Here is a 25088-nt window from a genome sequence, read left to right on the forward strand (position 1 = left end):
AGAGAGACATCGATCAGCTGCCTCCTGCACATCTCCCACCGGGGATGTGCCCGCAACCCAGGCACACGCCCTTGACCGGAATCGAACCTGGGACCTTTCAGTCCGCAGGCCGACGCTCTATCCACTGAGCCAAACCGGTTTTGGCTATGCAGTTTTTTTTTAAATAACATGGCATAGAAATTAAAATGAGATACCATTTCCACCTATCATTTTGGCAAAGGCAATTTTTAAATAACACAAATTTCAGCAAAGGTAAGGGTATAAGGAATCTGGCACTCTCATACTAATACTGTATAAGGTCGTATAAGCTTTGTGGAAGGCAATTTTACCAACAAAATTCTTTAAAGTGTTTGTCCCAGCAATTCTACTCCTGGGAATTTATCTTAAGGAAACAGTCATGGAGATAATGCAATAATATACTTATGGTGATGTGTATTGCTTCACTGATTATGATAGCAAAAAATGGAAACATGTTACATGTGTAACAATAGTAAACCTGTTAAAGAGAATTTATTACAACAATATAAAGAATAACCATGCAGTCATTAAAAATAAGGTTGTTAAAGAATATTTATGGCATGGAAAGGAATGTGTATGATAAACAGAGAAAGAAGCAAATAACAAAACAGTGTGTCAGTATGATTCAATCTGTTGGAAGAGGAATTCGAAAGAACTTGAACTGATTGTCAGAATGTAAACCCAGGTATTTGGATTAAAACCCATTTTTTATTTTTCTTTCTTTTTTTTTAAAATAAGAAATTAAAATATTTTTGGTAGCATACAGGGCTTTTGCCAGTTTCATTAAGTTCAGAGGGGGAAAAAACCTCTACAAAAAGTTTTTTATTAAAGTGTACTTAATAAAATAATTATATAATTATTTTTCTGACTAAAGTTTTGCTTTAAACTTTAAGAAGTAAAACTTTCACATATAATAATTTAATGTGAAGTCATTTAACTGGTTGGCATCTTTGTTGGCATCATCTCTGTCCATCATAGCTCACCCTTACATATGCTTATCACATGCCAAGCACAGATTTAAGTGCTTTTACATTTATCAACTAATTTAATCCTACTAATGCTTCTAAAAAAGTATTGCTATTATCCCAATTTTATAGATAAAGCAACTAAAGAACAAGAGATTAAATAACATGCCCAAAGTTACACAGCTAGTAAGTAATAGAACTGGGATTTGAACTCAGGCCCCATTGTCCTCTTAGTCACTCCACGCTACTGCCTGTACTGCAATTTACTCAACAATATGATATCACATATCATAAGGCATATCTGAAGCATGATTACTGTCGGGTGATATAAATTTTTAAAAGTCTTCACAATTAGTTAGTTGTAGTAATAGTGTAATTACATAGGTTTACATTTCCTATAAAAGAGCACCAGAATATGATTGCTGCTTTATGATCATCCTATTGTGATGACATGGTATGGGGTACTAAAAAATATTTTAATTTCTATAAACATAAAATATGACTGGAAAAGAGAAGGCATATTGCTACTTCTAAGCCTAATCTATCATAAGGCCATACATTACCTCAGCGTAAATATTTTCTAATGTATTATCAACTGACCTCATGAAATAGTCATGTAATTTCATAACCTAAAGGAACTGTAGAAATTATCAGCCATTTATTTTTTACTTTACAAATGAATAAAATGAGACACAAATTAACTCAATTGATTAAAGGGCTCTGATTTTCAACAGATAGAGTAAGGAAATATCAAGTTACTTATTCAAATCACAGAACTGTTTTTAGTAGCCAGACCATTGCTAGGGTTGCTAAGTACACTTCCTCAGAGAGAAACAATGATTATTTCAGGCACCAGAGAGCTCTTACTCTTCCTTGCAGTTACTTCCCTTACTTTCTTCTCCTACCTCCAACTGCCTACTAATTCTTACACTCAGCTCAAGCGTTATGTTATATCTGGAAACTGCTAGGTGGGTTAGGTATACTCCAATACCCAACAGCATTCTGGGCATATCTCTATCTCATTTTATTTATAATGTGTCAATCTAATGGCCACTTTATGTGTTTCACCTATGACATTCTGAGAGTTCCTTGGGTAGAGACAATGTTGTATCCATTTAGACACTCCAGCATGTAGCAGATTACCTAGATCATAGCAAGTGTTTATTTAATAAATGTTTTCTGAATGAAGACAGATAAATTTAGTACTTGCAGTTTTCCTGGTATGTAGTGTGTAATGAACAAATAACCTCTGTGGATTATGATGTACCTCTTATATGAAACAAGATGCCCCCCCCTTTAAATTCCTTTAAAAAAATTTTTTTTATTGATTTCAGAGAGGAAGGGAGAAGGAGAGACAGAAACATCAATGATGAGAGAGAATCACTGACTGGCACACCCCCGACTGGGAATCAAGCCCGCAACTTGGGCATGTGCCCTTGACCAGAATCAAACCCAGGACCCTTCAGTCTGCAGGTCAATGCTCTATCCACTGAGCTAAACCTGCTAGGGCTCTGCCCCCCTTTCAAAACTTATCAAATTCTCACAGCTTAGAACTTATGCAAATGGAGAGTAACTTTTTAATTTTTGATCAACAAACTGCTTGCCATGGACAATGGAGAACTAATATATGCAGGCTAATAAGTAGTATAAAATGAAGTCAATATTTTAAGAGCCATTATCAATAATGCTTTCTCCCATAACACTCCACTTGTCTGTATCTGTAAGTGCAGATCATACTTCTGCCACAAGCCTTTGTAGCTTTTTGTTTCCCTCCTCATTTTGTTACTATACTTTGCAACTCTATTTTATCTCTTATATAAGTTGTTACCTGTTCAGGTATCTGGATCCCTGACTACATCTGTAAGATAAATTCCTAGAAAAGAATTTCTAGGTCAAAATTGGTAGGCGTATACAATTTAAATTTTAATAGATATTGTTAGAATGACTCCAAAAAGCTACACCTATTTATATGCCTATCAAAAACATATGGAGAATGCCGGTTTTCCTAAACCTTTACAATAATGGATGTTGCTTTAAAATCTTCGCCAATAGTTAAAAAATGATGTAAACTTTAAAATCTTCGCCAATACATGAAAAATTATCCAAATTTGGCTCCAATTTTATTTTAATTTCTCTATATTAAGTATGTCTCTGTATCATATATTTTGATTTCCCTATATTAAGGAATTTGTCATGAAACAGTCCAGGTAAATGATATAAATACAACACCTTTATGTTCTGTTTATAAGAATGAAACAACCTACAAACATAACTCACCTCTAGCATGGGAAAACTATATTGAAAAATGATAGTAGTTTAATATTCATTAAGTCTTACTTGTTACTCTTGTAGTGCAAAATGTACCTACCAACAAAGTCAATTCCACTATCTCTTTCTCACAACAAAGGAGAAGATGGGTATACATCTTTGCACACCTGGGTTAGTATATTTGTATGATTCTAAGTTCTTAGAAGTGGTTGTGCTGAGACAAAGATTTTTTTGCAGTTAAAATACTGATAGGTATAGCTATACTGGCCTCCAAAAGCTTTTTGTACCTAATTCTGTTTCCATCAAAAGTGTGGCAAGTGGAAGATGGTGGTGTACTTTATATTTGTAATTACTTTCCTAATTCCCTACCTCCTTAAGTTAAATGTTTCAATCCCCACAGTCAACATTTAACAATGTAGGAAGTTGTAAAATATAGATAATTATTTACTAAAACAAGTATAAATTACTAAAGCAAAAGATCTTAAAAATAATTTGTGCACTTTTGTCTGAACAATTATAAGTAACACATAGATTAGATTAAAAGATACTAATAAAGATATTAGATTAAAAGATACTAATAAAACCAATTTCTAAAATTTTCTTGCTATATGTATTATAATTTTTTTATAATAGATGTTAATATACTTGGAGACATGTAAATGAAAGGTATTCCAAAAATAAAACATGTCATTAAACACAGAAGAAAAAATTTTAATTTTAATACTTACAATCATCTAGATCAAGAAGTGAAACATCTTTGGTAACAAGATTTCTATCTTGCTTTATTTTTGTTTCTTTCTCCTATAAAATAAGAAATATATATTTATTGCATGTTCTATTTTAAAAAACCTATGAGGTAGTCCTTTATGTTTTAAAACAAACGTTTTCCTCTGCATAATCTTATAAGAAAAACAAACTTCTATGTAGGTACACAAAATGGTTGTTTTGAAACAAAATTTTTATTTTGGTTAGCATACGGTATTTCTTAACCACCATGCAAACTGTTAATTATTTTAAAAGATTTTGTGTTTAAAGATTATAAAGAACCTTCAAAAGAAAACTTAAAGGGAAAGAATTATTTTATAATCAGACAACGTTTTGCTAACATAAAAAATGTAATGTGGCCCTGGCCAGGTTGCTCAGTTGGTTAGAGTGTTGCTCCAATATGCCAAGGTTGAGGGTTTGATCTCTGGTAAAAGCACATAGGAGAAATCAACAAATCCATAAGTAAGTATAACAATAAATCAGTTTCTCTCTCTTCCCTCCTCTCTCTCTCTAAAAAAAAGAAAAAAAAGTAATGTGGCTCTTTGTTAGAAAGAGTACAAATATTTTTGAAAATAATTTTTAAGCAAGTTGATTTAAGAAAAAAACAAACAATATATGAGATGGTCAATGGCATGTGATAGTTTAGCCTTGCTGAGATGTAGTTTGTGACATACATGGTACTAGGTACTTAATATTTCAACACGGGGTTGGTTGTGTCAGACTTCTTCTGCCAAAGGTATTCATTAAAATCTATAAGTGGGCCTGACCGGACATTTTCAGGTTCATGCTCTTTAGGATGAAAAGAATTCACTAAGTTTCTTTACTGTTTTCCTTTGGGGAGAGAAGTATTTCAAAACATACCTGCACATAATTAGGGCTTCTTCTTTTTATTTTATTTTATATATTTTATTGATTTTTCACAGAGAGGAAGGGAGAGAGACAGAGAGAGTTAGAAACATCGATGAGAGAGAAACATCGATCAGCCGCCTCCTGCACACCCCCCACCGGGGATGCGCCCACAACCCAGGCACATGCCCTTGACCGGAATCGAACCTGGGACCTCTCAGTCCGCAGGCCGACGCTCCATCCACTGAGCCAAACCGGTTTCGGCAATTAGGGCTTCTTCTACCTCAGATTTGCTTATTCAGTCTACTGTATTTTTGAAACTTGGATAACCATGGACTAGAAAAATGTCTCTAAGCCTGAGGCATACATAGTTTGCTTAGAGATTCAGAAAAAAATGTGTAATCTTTTAAAAAAAATTAAGTGCAGTACGGAGTAGCATCATCAACAATTAAAGACAAACAAAGATTAGGGTGTTAAATAGATGTATTTGAATCAAGGTCATCACTTCTCTTTATAATGTTTACCTTCTTTTTGCATTAAATCTTCTCAAATTAAAGGCCAAAACTTAAGTTTTTGCTAAATTGTTTTGTTTGTTCATTCATTCACTCATTCATTAATAAATATATGTAGAATTTTTTATATGTATCAGATTCTGTGCTAAGCAATGGAAATAACATACCCAAAACAGTCATAGTCCCTACTTCAGATAACTTATAATTTATCAAAGGAATTTATAGCTTATTGTATATGTAAATTATTACAAATATGTTTGAAGTATTTTTTCTAACCATGAAAATTTAGCAAGCTATTACTACACCATGCCTATGTGAACAAGAGCAATACACCAAATTTCATGTTAAGTAACATTTTAAAAAGATTTTAAGTTCTGTTTGTTTTTCCCCTACTGCCAATACTCAGAAAAAAATATTTTCAAGACTCACACAATAATACATATTAAACACTAAATAAAAACATCTGCATTGATTTTTTTTTCAAGTTAATTATTTCTGCCATCAAAAACTCCAAATCAACTAGATGGGTTTTAATTTTCATTAGTTATTATAAACAGCATTTACCCCTCTCTCCACACCTCAAATGAATAACAATTTCTAGGGCTACGGGAAAAAAAGAAGAAATGTTAGTTTTGAAGCTGAAACGTAAAAGCTGTAAGTAACAAAAACAGGCTCAGAAAGCAAATGTCATCTCAACTACAATATCATCCTTGTGAAGAAAGAATGTATAACAAAAAGAGCTTATCACCCTGTGGCTTACCAACATGCTATGCTGAGCACAATGGATGTAGCTTCCTATAAGCTACAACGGTGCATGACTGTCTTTATGGAACTGTAACCTCCCTACCTGAAAAATTAGAAACCTTTCCAATTGAGATAAAGTTAAAGCTGCAGGCAAGTCTATACCTTATTTTCTACTTCACAGCTAAGAGTTTGTAACAGTATCTATTAAATACACATCAGGTCACATACAACACAGGACAGAGCTGCACGTGAAATTGGTTTAAAACCTAAAACATAAAGAAAAAATGGCTCTCAAAAGGACAGAATTTCATTGACTTTCTGAGAACAGCAAATAACCAATGACTGAAATACAACATTAGCAATAGATAATGGTCATTTCTACTAAATTGAAAAAGCCTTGCATTTTGAATCAAGGCTATAAAAAGCTTCATGATGTGCTTGGCATTCCTCTCTTATGTTATATTTCATTTTTCATTTTAAAAAATCCATAGTAAGTTCAAAACATTTTCATACTTAAAGGATCTACTATAAAAATAAAAATCTGAATTCTAAACAAAGAAGTTAAGAGCCCTATTCCATCAAACATTTCTCCATTTGCAATTCATCTTGGTAATAGAGACAGAACCTGGGTAAATGCATATAGGACTTGAGGCAGGAGATTTTTCTTGCTCAATGCATAATTCATGTGCTCCGCCTGCAAAGTGTGTAAAATGAGAATTTCACACCGCAGCATGAGCCATGGAGCTGCAGAGAAAAGGCAGATGAAATCATATTTTACTGTGTGAATTTTATTCCTTACCCTCCCAATATTTATACAAAACCATCATTGACAAACCAAACACATTGACAGATCACCCACTGTTTCCATTGTGTTAGTACTTGAGAAGATATCAGGCAGAAACACAGATAATTTGTTTCTGTATATATTTTTTTAAATAGAGAATTAGGTTTTTAACAGCTGAGTGACTGTATTAGTCTTTTATAAGGACAACAGTAACTGATCTTAAAATCTCACTACAAAAATACCTAGTTATCAATTCATCACCCTCAAGTCCCCATTTTGTTTCTATGGTATTCGATTATACACCTCAACACATCAACATTCTCAAAATGAAATACAAAGTTACAGGGTTAAGAAACTAATTTTTATTTAATATATGTCATTTCAAATAATAAATAAAAGATCCTGGAAATTCTTATTAAGCTCCAAATAATACAAACAAAATTATGTTTGTATTATATCTGTAAATATATCTGTAAAGATTTTTTATGCAATATGCATGCTCATTTTCATGCTGATTTTTTTTTAAAAAAGCAAGTAGAGAAAAAAAGATCTTACACGACAAGCACCAAATATGCTCCCTAAGAGGAAACTATCGCAAAGAGGTTTGAAATTTAAACCACAGAACAGGTTAAGTATGTAAAGTTTGTTAAACCCATGCCGTGCTGTGTAATCAACAAAAATTCAAGGCTAACTTTTAGCCTCACTGAGCAAGATATTTGCATGGAATATTTTCAATTAGAATTACCAAGCAAGTACCATTTAAAGACTCTCTTGCCTTCAAATCATCTAACAATTTTGATTTTAAAAATCTGAGGCTCACACTACACTGTGCTTTAAAACATAAAAGTACATTATCAATAAAGACTTCTTTGTAAGTTAAAAATTAGTCTAAACTGTTAAACAAATCTACCCTATTAAATTATATCTACTTCAATAAGAAAGCTTGCTTAATGGACTTTACTATTATTTAAAGATTTCAATTGAAGTCAAATAATATTTCTATTCTGGAGAACTTAAAACATCATCAACTAAACTGGGAAAGATATAAATTTAAAGAGGCAAAGCTTTGAATTTCAAGAGTAAAAAACCAATAAGCTACGATATTCACTTAAGTTATATAATTGCAACATACATAAATACTTGTGAAAACACAAGTAAAACTTGTTTCCTACATCTCAAATAGGGTAGAAAATAGTTCTTTCCATTCTTTTTTTTAATTTTATTGATTTTTTACAGAGAGGAAGGGAGAGGGATAGAGAGCCAGAAACATCGATTAGCGAGAAACATTCACCAGCTGCCTCCTGCACACTCCCTACTGGGTATGTGCCCACAACCAAGGTACATGCCCTTGACCTGAATCGAACCCGGGACCCTTGAGTCCACGGGCCGACGCTCTATCCACTGAGCCAAACCAATTAGGGCAGTTCTTTCCATTCTTATCCATAATCTATCTCAGACCAAATGCCAAAAATTTTTTAACCCAATTATTTGGGGCAAAAGAGTTATTTCATAAAAAGGACTAGACTCAAAATATTTCTCTATTATAGATATTTCACAAACAAACACTTAAAAATAAAAATGTGCTTGCCCATCAAAATAATTGTAACTGAAAAACAAGGTAACGTTCTTTGGTCATTACTGACAGTATCTGATCTCAATTAAGGACATCTCTCAATCAATAATACAAAGAGCCTGACCAATGTGCCTTAGTGGTTTAGCGTCGACCCATGAACTAGGAGGTCACAGTTCAATTCCAGCTCAGAGAACATGCCTGGGTTATGAGCTTGATCCTCAGTAGGGGGTGTGCGGGAGGTAGCTGATCATTGATATTTCTCTCTCTCCATCTCCGTTCCTCTCTCTGAAAAAAAAAATACAATCTTACAAACATAACACCAGAATGTACGACTATGGTTTTGCGTCCTATGAATCTGCTGGGGCATGGTGTCAAAAGACAAACACTTCAGGAACATAATTCAACAGAGAACAGAGATTCTTACCATTTGACTGTCCCTACACCATTCACATGAGTAATACCCTCTCATCAATAATGGTTTTTATTCCATACAGTCTTTCTCAACTACATGTGGAGGGACCACCCTTTTATAAGTGGCCACTTTCTCCTCAGCTTGTATTTCTTATAATAAGAGAAGTGTAAGAGGAAGAACAAAGACATAGAAACGGAAAAGTATACAGCATGTTAAGACAACAAAAAATAGTATATTGGGATCCGAACACAGGGAACACAAAGGAGTTTAAGTCTAGAAAGGAAGGTTTGGACATGTTAGTCTGAGGATTTACTGAACTTGAATGATAATGGAGCACATTATAGGTAATGTGAGCATTAATCTTGCAGCTGCACAGAAGGACTGGGATTGGGGAAGCTCTGCAAATGACCAATGGCAATGGTCTATGAGTGAGGTAATAAAGAACTGATCTAGAATGGTAGTGGTAGAAAAAGAAGAAACAGGTATGAGAAAAAACTAACAGAAACCCTAAAACTTGGCAACTGTATGAACATGTAGGATGAGGGGGTATCAAAGACAATTCTGGGGCTACAGATCTGGGAGAAAAAAGTCTGGTACCAAATGGCTGAGCATGTGTCCTTCTGGCTATATCGATAGGTTTGGGAAACCAGTGGCTCCTGACAGATCTAAGAAATTGGCTTGAATTTGGGGAAAAATGTTATAGCTGTTGAAGGGACTTAGAAATGTTATTATGGAAGACTTCATATAAGTTTTAGTTAAAACTATAGGAGTGAATAGGTCTCACAATAGGAAAAATTGTAGAGAAAAAAAGACAAAACAAAATATTTCACATTAACTTTTATTTATTAATGTAATGTATTTTTAAATTAAATTTATTGGAGTGACACTTGTTAAAAAGATTATACATGTCTCAAGTGTACAATGCTATCATATATACAGATGATGTATCATACTATATTTGAAAAATAATATATACTAAGCACTAACTTTGGGGCAATGTTCACACTTGGATGTCAGAAGGTGGTAAAAGTGAAGCAATCAAAAGACTGAGAGGTCAAACAAGTCAAAAGAAAAAGGATGCAGAGTTTCAAGCAGTAGAGGAAGAGTCATGAAAGTTCCGAGAAGGATAATTACTGAGAGAAGGCCGCTGGGTTGGGGGAAGATCACGGTGGACTTTTCAGAGCAGTATCTGTAAGAAGTGATAAAAGTGAAAACCAATTCCAAATGGACTAAGACATAATTAAGAGGCAGCAGACAGAGAATATCTAGATTATTTTTCTAAACTCTCATTGTCACACACTCTCACTGTCTCTGACTCTCTTCAACTCCCTCCTCCCTCTCTCTCTTTAAATGCTGGTAAAAACTTGAGTGCTTTGGTTAGCAGAGGAAGCATTATGGAAGAAAAAGACTAAAGGTGCAAAGGAAGCTGATGATTCTCAACAAAACAAGGCCAACGGAAGGAGGACTTATTCTTGGTTCAGTGGATAGGGTCACTTACTCAGAGCTATCAGTATTCAAAGAAAAATAAGGGTAAACAGATTGTGTGTTAGAGAGCAGAGAGTGGTAGGAGACACAGCATATGGCAGCTCAGTATTCTGCAGGAAGTGGATGAGATCACAGGCTGCAAGCTTTATGTTGACTTATAACTTAAATGGTATAAAAAGATGAAAAAAACATACAGAAGACATAAGAATTATTAAAAAATGTTGGTTCCTTTTAGCATTGGTGTTCTATAATGCTAATATTGTTGCTCTCTCATGGAATTAATGTACAAGTAAATATATGTTAATGCTGCCCTGGCTAGTGTTTCCCATTGGTTAGAGCATCAACCCACACATGGAAGGGTTGCAGGTTCGACTACTGGTCAAGCGAACAGGGTTACAAGTTCATTACCTGGCCTCAGTTGGGGTGCATGTGGGAATCAACCAAACGATGTGTCTCTCTCATATCAATCTCTCTAAATCTCTCTCTCTCTCTCTCTCTCTCTCTCTCTCTCTCTCTCTCTCTCTCTTCCTCCCTCTTCTCTCCCCTGTCTCTATCTAAAAGCAATGGAAAAAATCCTCAGGGGAGGATTTTTAAAAAGTTAACACTGATGTTTTATATTTATATAGTGCTTTACAATGATTTTCCACATTAGATTTTTTATAACAGTACCTGAAAGAAGTAAAGTAGGTATCAGCATTTCTACTTTATAGATGAGGAAACCGAAGGATAAAGATATTATTGCCCAACAGGTACAACACTATGCCTAACACATAGGACCACCATATTCAAGGTACCTAAAGTTTTCTTTTTGTGCTCAGTATTCCCAAAACACACTGTCCAAATAAAAGAAATGAAAGAAAAAGAGTAAAAATATAGGATCTAGTTTGGCTGCAGATTTAAATCTTATGAATTTTCAAAACTAAAATACTGTCTTACTAAATTAATGTAAAGTACCCACCATCTGCCTTTATTACTCATAATTTATAGCAGAAGCCACAACACTTGGTGCAAGAAGGACTCTTCTAAAATTACAGAGTTGCCAATGATTAGAAAATTGGTATACTTGTAATTTCATGGTAGACTCCAAATCACTCAGAAAAAAGTAGGAAGAAAAAAAAGTATGGGGTTCCAAGGTAGAAAATATTCTAACTAATAAATTAAAAAAACCCATCATGTCTGTCTATTACAGACAGGAAAAGGCATTCTATTATAGAGAAAGTAAGCTACATAAGCAAAACACATAGACATAAAACTATTAACAACATGAATAAAGCCTGAATTTCTCAAGAGTCTTGAATCATTGAAATACTTTGAAATTTTATAATGATATTCTACAGTAAAATATTTTCAATTATAAAGAAATTCAATCTGATCATTGATAGTCTTTAACAAACAAGAACCAAATTGAACTGCTGATCCGCGGTACCTCTGTGGCTTTTTAATGGGGTCCTAAACCCGTTTCCAATACTATACAGGCACTAACTTTTCAACTTTTACAAAACTTCGTAAGATAACTCGTAATACATTAAACTATAAAGAATTTAAATTAAAAATAAAAAGAATAACTCATTTTAATTCCACCCGCTTGACATTCACTGATTTCTTGTTTGGTCATTTTTAAAAACACTGACTTCTTAATCTGGGTTATACTTACTGTTAATTTCTAAAGCCCCTTTCTTTCATTTTAAATAACACCTTAAGCTTTTTGTAATTTAATATAAGTAGAAAATGAGAGGATATCAAACTCACTATGTAATAAGTTTTATACAAGGTCAGGTTAATAAACCTGTAAGATTTTATGTAAATTTTTGAAAAAAAATCTTAGATATGTCTCTCTATATAAAAGCCTAAGTGACTGTCCAACCATCTGACTGGTATCTATGATGTGCAATGGCCACCAGGGGGCAGACGCTCCAACCAGTAGCTATGATGCGCACTGACCACCAGGGGGCAGACACTCAATGCAGAAGCCACTGAGCTGCGGGGACTTGGCAGCTGAGGTTCTCAGGTGACTCACCCAAAACCAGAGAGGAGGGAGCCTGATTCTGGGGTGCATCACCTGAGAACCACCCTCTTGCAATCCGGGACCCTTTGGGGGATGTCAGAGAGCTGGTTTCGACCCAATACCCACAGGCCAGGCCGAGGGACCATCTCTGCACAAATCCGTGCACCGGGCCTTTAGTATATAATATAGAGACAAGTTTTGAATATAAATTCAAATTTAAAATAGGTTTTACTATATTCAAGGATATTTGAAAGATGGTAAGACTAATATTAATTTTAAACATGCTTATTCTTTAACAATAAATCTCTGAATAGAGGAGGGCAATTATATACTTCAATGGATTTATTTTCATCCTTGGCTACTCCGATGAGAAACTGGTAAGTAGAGAACAAATAAATGGGGGAAAAACTATTATGTACAATATTTACTTTTGATTTCAAATATTCTTTTATTATATAAAAAGTATTTTTTATTTCTGAAAGATGTTTTATCAATAATAAATGTTGTCTTATTGAATTCTTCTTCAGCAAAAAAAAAATTGAATTCAATTTAAAAGATAAGACTTGACCATATTTCCAACATATAGAATGCAGTTTATTTTTTAAAAACCTCATTTGAGCCCAGCTGGTGTGGCTCAGTGGTTGAGCATCGGCCCATGAACCAGGAGGTCAAGGTTCCATTCCCCGTCAGGGCACATGCCTGGATTGCAGGCTCCATCCCCAGTAGGGGCATGCAGAAGGCAGACAATTAATGATGTTTCTCTCTCATCAATGTTTTTATCTCTCTATCCCTCTCTCTAAAATCAATTTAAACACACACACGCACACACACACACGCACACACACACACATAAAATTAATAAGTTTAAAAACAAAACAAAAATGCATTTGAAGCCTACAATCAACATGATCCATTTATAGGAAGGGAGTAATAATTAAAGATCAGAAAGATTTATTAGGTTTGAATTTTGTATTAATAATAGCATTTTTGTAATTTGTACTTTTTTTTTGCTGCTAAGCACACAAGGTTAAAAATATATCAAAAAGTGTAACATTCTATTACATAAATGGTTCTTACCTTTGCTTTTAAATACATGGCTACTGAATTTTTATTAGTTAAGGAATGTATATCCTCTGATTAAAGCTTTGAAAATATTATCCAAAATACCTGATATTTTAAAAAAGGTTATTAGTCTCAATTTCATAGGCCACATTTACATTTATATTCCTTTGCTAAATACTATTTCTGCACTTCCTTTTACTTCCCCTTTAGCAAAGACTCCTTTGTCACATCCTAGCCAAGAACAACAAAGGCCATACTCATAACTACTGAGGTCTTTAATTTCATGGCAAATGATGAGGTTAAAAAAAGTTTCTAACTTCTCTGCAGGGTTGAGTTATAAGGGAAGCAATTACCTAGAAAAAATAATATAAAATCAGAGGTGCAGATGCAAGAAGATAGTGTTTTAGTTGTCAGTGACAATATTCAATTCCTTTCTTAGATTCTTGGACTTTCTATAACACTACTTTCAGAAATATTTATTCTTAATGGGGAAAAGGCTATGAAAACATTTACTTTCAATTACAACAAATGTGTAACCTCTTACCTTGGTGACTTTCCTGGATTTAGATTCACTTTCTGATTTTGATTCAGATTCTGAAGAACTGTCTTCTATTGAACTAGATTCTCCACTGGAAGAATCTGAAGTTTCAGATTTTTCATTTTCCGTCTCCCCACCTTCAGAATCACTATGTAGAAGAATAAATTTTGAAATATCAACTTTAAATCCTTTATATAAATAAGTTTAAGTAGTTTGAAAAAAATCAAATGACAAATGTTGACATTTGTCCAGTTTGCCTATAAATCCTAACATTCACTAGAGAAGAGTATTTCACTGAGAACCACTTCTTTTTAGTATTTAAAAAGATGATGGCCTGGCTGGTGTGGCTCAGTGATTGAGTATCGACCTATGAACTAGGAGGTCATGGTTCGATTCCCCAGTCAGGGCACATGTCCAGGTTGTAGGCTTGATCCCCCAGTAGGGTGTGAGTAAGAGGCAGCTGATCAATGATTCTCTCTCATCACTGATGTTTCTAACTCACTCCCTTCCTCTCTGAAATCAATAAAAATATATTTAAATAGATAGATTGATAGACGATAATATGGTTTTAAAATCCCAGAATATAGTGAACTAATAATATAGGTTATAGTATTTACAATCAAATAAATTAGATCCCATTCAAAACTAATTATACCACATCACACAATCTCAAATGCAAAAGATCATAAAATAACCTAAAATTATATCCTAAATTGAAAAAACTAGTAATTAAATGTTTGATTTACCAGGAATATATATTAAGTGCTAACAGTAATGACTTTAAAGATACTTAGGCTGATTTTTAAAAAGCTGTCTCAAATTATTAAGTGTTTGTTAATAAGTTTAAGTATTTATACATGGACTTGTGCTAATATAGACTTGCATTTTATAAATTTTCTGTCCAAGAAAATTATTTACCTATGTTCCTAAATGTGACCCTAAAACAAAGCATATGAGAAAATGTTGCCCAGTTCAAAAGAGAATTCTTCTAATGCACTTAAGTCTTACTTTAAAAAAAGTAGGATAATTAAATATAAATTTTTAAAATACCAAATGATCAAATCTAAGTGCTGATGCCATTCATTCATTCACTTTGTTTCTCATTTAACACATATTTGATTGCCCACAAATAAATGGGGGAAAACTATTAAGTACAATATTTGCTTTTGATTTCAAATATTCTTTTATTATATAAAAAGTATTTTTATTTCTGAAAGATGTTTTATCAATAATAAATGTTTGCACTGTTAGGTGCTGAGGATAACAATGGTTAGTAAGATACAGATGATCTCCACATGCCTGCCTTACACAGTCTGCTGTCCCTGAAGACACAGAGAAGTAAGGTGCCATTGACAAGAAAGTAAGGTAAGTAATAAAGTATAGTGTGCCATAAGAACATGTTGGGGTTGGGGGGCATCTCAACAAAGGTTGCTTTCCTGGGAGATGGCAAAGAAAGAATCTCAAGAACTATAGGTATTGTAGGCAAAGCCTGATGGCAACTGTGTATATAGCTTGGGTTCTTCACCCTGAGGGTTAATTAAAGCTCAATCTGGAGATTCCTTAAAAGATTCCAGCAAAGAAGATTTAGGAGAGCCTATATGATAAATTACTATTCTTCTTGTATTTATGCAAATAATCAGGCCAAAATGAAGCTGGCTTTAATGCAGCAAATAAATTGGTCATAATTTGGCTCTTTGGTAAAAATGAGGATGATTTTAGGGGGAAAAACTGTTTCAATAGAATCTGTAATACATAGCTGTGAATATTAGAATCTAATTTAGTTAGTTGTCTTCAAAATTTTGTCACCCATAAACTGAACTGAATTATGAATTTTTTTTGTTTTCTTAATATTTGGCTATAACCTTCTAAACTAATGTTTCTTTTCTATCCCATCCTTTGACTTGGAATTATTGAGAACTAAAAATTTTGTTTCTGAGCTTTGTATTTGCAAATTATAGCCAAAGAACTTGATATAACCTTAAGAAATAGCCACAACAGCTCATTCATAACCATCATAAATGATGTTATGTAAACCATGCAGAATTTACATCTCCAGAGATATTCAAATAAGATATGCAGATAAAGAGAATCTATCAGATTGTCACTGCTTGCTTTCATTCTAGAAAATAAAACAACTTTGCGACTTACATCTAAAAATCTCAACTGACAGCCTTACAGACTTAGAAACTGGTTTGTAATTTGCTCTGGTCATTAACCTTTGTCTTTTTCCTTCTGTTTTCAGAGGCATACCCTTATTAAATACCTGACTGCTGTTTACCCAACATTGGTCTCACTTTGGGAGCCCACCTGCATCACTCTCTTCTGAATTGAGACTCAACAATTTCATTGAACTGACTTAGTATCAGGACTACATGATTAAGTTAATGAAATATGGAGCAATCTACCAACTTTGATTCTGGATATAACAATTAGATATTAAGACAATGATGCTTTGGGGATTCTGGACCATCACTACTTTGGAAGAATCAGCTAACAGACTGTTCCAGTCTGGGTTCCCATTCCCTTGTCTCACTTAGATCAGGCAGGAAAAGATTTCCATACCCTGTATGTGCAGGGACTACAGCCCTGTCAGCAGGAAGCAGTTACTGAAGACCAACTGACCTCCCTCAGCAACCTTAACAGATTTCAGGGATAGACCTCTCTGAGAAAGAAATGAGACAGGCCAATAAGCCAGGACAAACAGAATAGGGAAACTGAGACAGTTAAATGGACAAACAGCTTACAGCCATCTGGTAAATCAAGGACGCTTAGTGCTAATGGTTTACACTTCTCTTCCCAACCAAAGGTAAGATAACAAAAATCCAATTAGTGCCATTTGTGCCCATCATACCCAAGAACAGATGAAGTCACTGGGAATAAATCTCATTTTGGCACATCAGCATAAAGCTGATGAATATCCTATTGAGATGCTTCCCCAAGATCTCCCCTAAATTCCCAGTCTTTAAAACCCTCAAGGCAAAGAGCCTAGCAGGTGCACTCCCTCTCAGGAGCCTACGGGAACTTTCCACTCCCCCTTTTTAATTCCCCCAAAGCTTGTTAGCTGTGCCATTCTCCATCCAGAGCTCCAAGGGCCCCTCTGCCTCTGTAACTTGTTTCCTGAGCCTATGCAGCCCAGTTGGCTCACTTCTACTACCTCTGACACTTTCTAAATAAACTATCTCTTACAATTTGGAAAAAAAAAAAAGAATGTATCTTGTGCCAGGCATATTAAGAACTGCATACCAATCATCTAATATAGACATTCCACCATATTTTTACTGAGAATCATTATCCTACTAGTGGCCCGATGTACAGATTCATGCATATTGAAAGGAAATTAGCAGAAAGATTCGTGCAGTAATTAGAGTACTGCAAAAATTACATGTCAAAATAGTATATATAATATCTATACTAATAAAAGGGTAATATGCTAATTAGACCAGACGTCTTCCATATGTCCTTCTAGACAAAGCCACAGCTGCTGCGAGGGCCTGCCCGCGTAGGAGAGGTGGTGGCAGGGGCTGATCCAGCCCTAAGGCCCCTTTCACAGAGGCAGTTTGGGAGAGGAGGTGGTGAGGGAGAGGTCGCGGCGTGGGCTGGTCCTGAGCCTTGGCCCTGTCCGCAGAGCCGGGCTAAGGGACTCCCTCCAGTGTACAAATCTTCATGCACCAGGCCTCTAGTAGTATTATAAAATTAAAACATGTGTGCCATTGGTGCCAGCAAAAGCTTTATATGTATCGCACATCTGCGAGTCACCGTTTATTTTTAAATTGCCAGTGGGCATCATATCTACCGGGTGGTCGGTTGGATAGTTGATGAATAAATTGCAATGTGGTTCATGTTGAATGTCAATAACAACCAAATTCATGATCAACAATGACAGATCGAAACACACGCATGCGATTGGCACCAGCGAGAGCTTTATATGTATTGTGCATGAGTGAGTCAACTTTTTTAAATTGCCAGTGCGCGTCATATGTACCGGCTGGTTGGTCAGTCGGTCACTTAGCCATATATATAAATATTAGAGGCCCAATGCATGAAATTTGTGCAAGGGGCTCGGCCCTTGCAGCCCTGGCTTCGTCCAGAAGGTCGTTGGGCTGTCCAGTCTAATTAGCATAGTACGCTTTTATTATTATAGATAATAGTCAGTAAAATTAAGTAAGTTGCTCAAGGATACATTGTCAGGAGGCGTAGAATTATAATTCGAACTCATGTCTGTCTTACTCTAAAGATCATATTTATCCTACTACACCATAATAGCTCCCTTCAACTGAACACACTTTGGAGTATAAAACTCAAATTTAGTAAAAAATAATTATGATTAGCAAAGGGGTTTTTTGAAGATACTTAAAGCTCCCTCCCTAGCTTTAAAAAACTACCATATAGTTATACACTAGCAAAGTTTAAAAAAATTCTGAGAGACAGGCAGAAAAACACATGGGAAGGGAGAGTGGTGAGACAAGGGAAGAATCGATAGTTCCTAGAATTGATTTTTTGTGGAGGAAATATGATTGCTATTTATTAAAAATAGAGTCATGGTAACATCTCAGAGCACATGTAATTATATTTGATGACTAAAAAATATGTTTTTTCCCCTAGCAAAGAATAGCAATTTATTATCCCCAATAGTTAAAACATGTACTTAAAAATACAAGGCTAGAATGCATCTGAGATTCCCTTTGATGCAATAAATAATTCTTTTAAACTCAAACATGAATAAAGAGAAAAGTCCATTTCTGAAAGAAAAAAATAATGAAACTAATCTAATATACGGTTATAAATTTCTAGCATACTGGCTTTTGCTATCTGAAAAAATACTGAGTGCACTGAACCAAACTTTCCTTTCCTAGAAATAAGACACTTTTTATAAACTATGTAATCATAGCTATTCTGATATTAAACTAGAAGTACAGAATTTCTCTCAAAGAAAAGTCTATTACAAACCAAGTAACTCCTTTGTTGCAACAAGTGAGTAATTCTGAATATATTTAACTTCCAGCTTTTGAGATAAGATTTAAAGGTATAAGTGTTATTTTGTTATGCATCACTCAATTTTGATGGGTAATTATTGTTTACCTTACTGCTTAGAGTTTCAGATGTTAATCTAATGAAAAGAATTTACTGGTAACTAGCTTTTTAACTTTGCAATGATGAAAAGCCTGTATTAATTTAACCTACAGATTTCATTTGTTCTGAACAGGAAAAACAATATAAATCACTTTTAAAATCATTAAATCCTGACTTAAATTAATAAAGTCATAATTAGGGTATTATGCTGTGTTTGTTATGGAAGTGGCAGGGCGAGCTGCTTTAATTACTGTCTGTAATAAAAGGAGCAGAGAGCGTACTGCGCCCCAATCAGTGCTGTCAGCCACGACTGAGCTGGGCTGCAAGCTCATCAAGGGAGCGGGCAACAGGCCCCGAGGAAGGGCCATCCTGTCTGCAGAGGCCACACACTGACAGCAGGGAGGAAAACAGACTCTTATAATCCAAGGTATCAGCCCCAATTACTCAAAATTTTAATGACACTTTAATACACGATAATGTTGTTGATAATGGGAGATCTTAAAAAGCACTAGCACTTAAATATCTTATGACCGTCTTCCTTCACAGCCCCTGACTCTAATATTTGGATCATAATCTTTTTAATATAACATTATTTAGAAAAATCAATTGTCTTAGTTACGTAATGGCAAAGTCTTGAAGGATTTAATTTTAGCCCTCAGCAAAATTGCTACAAAAGGTAATTAAGTGTTTCATACCTACTGCCTGATCACTTAACTCAGCCTTCCAAGGTTATACCAGTTTTTGAAATGTAGCCCCAAGATTTGTTCAAGTTCAAAATGAAAATAAAGCACTGTAAATAGTAGAATAATGTGAACTAGTATTCTAAATTAATTTTACAGGATACAATATCTGTTCAGGAAAAAATACACATACTTATTTTCTCATTTTATGAGTTAAAGGGAAATGTTATCCTGGAGGAAAATGCCACAGAACATTTTTTGAGGAAAATAATTTACCCTCTTCCTTTGGTTTTGGAGTTCCTCTTGGCCTTTCTTTTGTTTTCTATGTCTGACTCACTTCCACTCTCACTCTCACTGGAGGAGTCCTCGCTGCTGTCTTCACTGTCTCCTTCCTTCCCTTGTTCTCCACTTTCACTTCCAGATTCACTCTCTGGAAACAAACAAACAAACAAACAAGCAAAAAAACAGGGTCTCTTTGATTTATAGCCATTTACTTATACATAAGGACAAGTAACTGTCAATATTCATCACAAATGAAACCAGACGTTGAAATTTAGTTTACTGGCCCCACTTGTTCACACTGTTTCAACACCCATCATTCGGACTTCTGGAACCCTGCAGCAAGGTGAGTGTGGAGGGACTCCAGACACAGGAGGGCTCTGATAATGACAGGAAAGCAAGCAAAGATGAACCAAGTAAGTACACTAAATCTGAGAGAATCTCGCTTCTCAAACCTATAAGTATCTAGCTATGGCAAAAAAAAAAAAAGATTAAGAATACAGAGATAAAAAAATAATTTTAAATTCTTCTATTGATAATAGTTAATTTTATTTAGAGGAGAAAAGGATAACAAATAGTTGAATTTCTTAAGAACAAATTTTGAGAGGAAAATGAGTCATTCAAATCATCTCAAAACATTTCTAAATTCAAATGCAACAAGCAAAATTACTAATTTAAAGTTATTACTTACTTTAGTTAGTATAGGAGTTTTCCATAGGTCAAAGAGATGAAGAATTTTCCTTTTACTTTTTTAATGTATAAATTATGGTATATAGGACTCTTTGTAGAAGTGCTGCATATAGTATATTTATGTGTATTTTATTTTTATTATTTTTTTTGGTTAATCCTCACCCAAGGATATTTTCTCCATTGATTTCAGAGAGAGAGGGGAGAGGGGAGATGGGAGAGGGGAGGGAGAAAGGGAGAGGGAGAGGGAAACACAGATGTGAGAAAGACACCTGAAACTAATATAATATTGTATGTCAACTACAATTGAGAAATAAAAATGATTTTTTAAAAAGGCATCTAACTCTATCTCTTCATTGATTAGATGTAGAGAAAGGTAAGTGCCTTGTTCAATTTGGAAAGCTAAAACCCAGGATTCTGATTTAGCATTCTTTTCATTGTATATGGTTGTTCTCAATCTTTTAACTCTTTGTTTCTTTATAATACACAAGGGATTTATTAATTTTAGCTTTATCTCTATATCGGTTCATGTAGAAATAAGAGTATAAAATGGATGAAGAACAGATTGCTCAATATTTAAATAAACTTTACATTTTTATAAAAGGAAGTTACTGTTAAAGGCACCACTAAAGACTTATCAAATGCAAAATCAGGATTTTCAATGCACCAATGAATATAATAGGTAGTGTGGGTTAGAATTCAGAAAAGCATTAGTTCCTTTTTCAACTCTATCATTTATTAGTTATGTGTCTAAGAGGCAATCTATCTATATAAAACCCTAAAATGCAAATCGACCAAATGGCAGAAAGACGACCAAATGGCGGAATGATCGATCACTATGATGTGCACTGACCACCAGGGAGCAGATGCTCAATGTAGGAGCTGCCCCCAGCCTGCAGGGCGGTGTGGGGGTGGGGGCGGTGAGCAAGTGGCGCCAGGCCAAGGTGGGTGTAAGCGGGGGCCCTGATCGCCCTGCCAGTTTCCCCACAGATAGACCCTGATTGCAGGCCAGGCCTAGGGGCCCTACCTGTGCATGAATTTCGTGCACTGAGCTTCTAGTGTCAAATAAGAAGGGACTGGAGCCCTGGCTGGTAGCTCAGCGGTTAGTGTCATCCCATGCACCAAAGAGTCTTGAATTCAATTCTTGGTTAGGGCACATAATCAGGTTGCAGGTTCGATCCACAGTTGAGGCTCATGCATGAGGCAACTGATCGATGTGTTTCTCTTTCTCTCAAAATAAAAATCAATTTAAAAAAAAAAAAAAAGGGCCCTAGTTGGTCTGGCTCAATGGATAGACCATCAGCCTAAGGACTGAAGGGTCCCAGGTTGGATTCTGGTCAATGGCATGTGGCTTGCTTGCAGGCTGGATTCCAGTTGGGCATATCCAGGAGACAACCAATCAATGTGTCTCTCTCACATCGATGTTTCTCTGTGTCTCCAAGTTCCCCTCCCTTCCACTCTGTCTAAAAATCAATGGAAAAAATATCCTCAGGTGAGGATTAACAATAAACAAAAAAAGGGATTGGAAATTACTTTGAAAACTAAACAGTGATATGTAAATGAAAGGAATTATCGGAATAGCATAAACCTTTTTTAAATTCACTTGTCGAATTTTATGTACTAGGCCTTCTTGTGGTTTTTCTTGGAGGTATATCATGTAAGCTACAGCGAATAATGTTTTTTAAATAAATTATAAAGCCCACCACTGTCACTGCTGCTATCGGAAGACTCCTCTTCCTCCTCAGATTCAGAATAAAATTTCTTAGCAGATTTCTCTTTCTTTGCTTTTCCTGATGGAGTCCATTCTTTTGCCTGTTTAAAAAGAAAAAAAAGTAGAAATGTAAATATAAAGCAATTCCCATTGATGGATTCAGTCTTCTGGCTAACTTAATCTTCAGATCATTCAATCACTGTGAACCCAGAAGAAAGTTTAAGGCCTCAAGTGCAAAGGCAACTGTGACAAGTCCTGGCATTAAGGCTGACTCCCCTTCACTCCTGAACAGAAGAACACAAAGTCTCAGGGCCCCTTTTATGTTAAATCAACAACCTTATTTTACATACAATTTTAAAGACTTCTGCATTTGAAGATTTAAACTAAAGTCTAGAAGACATTAGGGCAATTAGAGGTAGGTGCAATAATAGCAATAAAAAATTCAAGTTCACAGCTTGATACTGAGGTAAGAGAAAAACAATGAAAATATTTAGGGTGGGCAATAAATAGACCTAACTTTCTCAACAGCCTAAACCAGTGGTTCTCAACCTTCTGGCCCTTTAAATACAGTTCCTCATGTTGTGACCCAACCATAAAATTATTTTTGTTGCTACTTCATAACTGTACTGTTGCTACTGTTATGAATCATAATGTAAATATCTGATATGCAGGATGGTCTTAGGTGACCCCTGTGAAAGGGTCGTTTGACCCCCAAAGGGGTCGCGACCCACAGGTTGAGAACCATTGGCCTAAACCCTAGAGTAATCCTTGACTTCTCTCTTTCTCTTATTTCCTAAATGCATAATCCATCGAGAAAGCCTTTAGCCACCTTGTTCTTTCATCACCTTGGCCAGAGGCATCTCTCTGTCCTAGATTACTCCAACAGCCTCCTAACTGGCTATCTTATTTCCATTCGAACCCCTAACCCTCGCTCAGAGTTTGCTCAACACAGCAGCTAGTATAATTCTATTAAAATCTAAGCTGGAGGGTGGGGCGGGAACTGGGAGGAGGGGAGTTATGGGGGGGAGAAAGAGGAACAAATGTAATAATCTGAACAATAAAGATTTAATTAAAAAAAGTAAAATAAAATAAAATCTAAGCTGGACTATATTATTAACTATATTTCCTATACTGTACTTTACATCCTTGTGATTATTTTTGTAACTACCAATTTGTACTTCTTAATCCATTCACATTTTAATAACTATGTATGGTACCAAGTGGGTACTAGAATTACTGGGGGAATCACGTCTTAAAATTATATCATTGTCTTACCACTATGCTGAACACCTGAAACTAATATAAAAGAATACTGAATGTCAACTATAATTTTAAAAAATAAAATAAAATAAATAAAAAAATATAAAACCTAGTCCAATCAAGTTCGTTTGGCTTAAAACCCTGCAACAGCTCCTCATTTCACTCAGAGAAAAAGCCCAAGTCTTTAGAACAATCTGCATGGCCCTATATGCCCATGCCAGCCCCCTTGCCTACCTGACCTCCTTCTGCTGTTCTTCCTCCTTCACATTCTGTTCCAGCCACTCCTGACTATTCCTTCAAACACCCAGGTAAGCTTCCACCTTAGGGACATTCCCCCTGCTGATAGGCTAAGTGTCCGACCATTCATTTGACCATCCGACCAGTCGCTATGATGTGCACTGACCACCAGGAAGCAGATGCTCCCACCGGGAGGTTAGCTTGCTACTGTGGTCCAGCCGATCAGGACTGGGCGAGATGGTCGGGACATGCCCTGGAGCCCTCCAGCGGTCCCTCCCCAGCCGCCAACCTTCCAAGGTCCCTCCTTGGCCCTGAAACCAGCTCTCCAACATCCCCTGAGGGATCCCTGATTGCGAAAGGGCGGTTCTCAGGTGATGCACCCCAGAATCGGGCTCCCTCCTCTCTGGTTCTGGGTGCATCACTCAAGAACAGCAACTGCCAAGTCATTGCAGCTTGGCAGCTCCTGGGTTGACCGTCTGCTCCATAGTGGTCAGTGCGCATCTTAGCTACCGGCTGGTCGGCAGGTCGCTTAGCCTTTATTCTACATAAATACCAGTCCCTACCTTCCCAGCGAATGCCATTGAGAACTTTACAAGCTAACTCATTGCTACCTCACAGATAAGGCAAGTTAGTTACTTCTTTCTCTGTGGTCCCAACCCCCTGTGGAAATGTATGCATTGGGTATTATACGTGTTTTGTACTCACTGTTAATCACATGTTGACCTGTCCCATAAACTGGGCCTTTTCTAAGTCAGAGAATACGTGTTACATTGCCTATTTCAAGCATCAAGTATAACATATATTTGCTGGAAGGACAAATTAACAAATGACAAAGTACAAGAGGAAGGGGTTGTTATTTTTTAATTTAGAGGACATGCGATTATATCGAGGCGGGAACATTTGGGTTTGAGCGTAAAAATGTCTCTACTTCAAAAATACACTTTTTAAAACGATTTTAAAAATCCCCTCTGGGTTAGCAAACTAATACTTAAGGAAAAAATATTCAGAAATTATAGACATACTAGGGAAGCAGGGAAGAAAATCACCTCTTCTCTCTGCCTAGAAGCAACCATCATTAATATTTTAGACATCTATATTTTCAGCCTTGTACTAAGCATTTTCCTCTACATGATTGAGATAATATAATTTTATAACCTACCTTTCTTCCTTAATGCTCTATCGTAAGT

At 35.5% G+C, this 25088-nt stretch overlaps 1 protein-coding gene across 1 annotated transcript in view; it reads right to left on the reverse strand.

The window, feature by feature from the left end:
* Positions 1-25088, reverse strand: part of AP3B1 (adaptor related protein complex 3 beta 1 subunit) — a 191594-nt gene that overhangs the window by 68123 nt on the left and 98383 nt on the right. The window contains exons 18-21 of the mRNA XM_015571572.1: positions 22397-22505; positions 20004-20157; positions 13984-14125; positions 3980-4052 (exon numbers count right to left, since the gene is read on the reverse strand). Of these exons, the coding sequence (XP_015427058.1) occupies positions 3980-4052; positions 13984-14125; positions 20004-20157; positions 22397-22505 (478 nt within the window). The remainder of the gene's footprint in view (positions 1-3979; positions 4053-13983; positions 14126-20003; positions 20158-22396; positions 22506-25088) is intronic.

The sequence above is a fragment of the Myotis davidii genome, unplaced genomic scaffold, assembly GCF_000327345.1.
Source record: "Myotis davidii unplaced genomic scaffold, ASM32734v1 scaffold44, whole genome shotgun sequence".
Lineage (NCBI taxonomy): Eukaryota > Metazoa > Chordata > Mammalia > Chiroptera > Vespertilionidae > Myotis > Myotis davidii.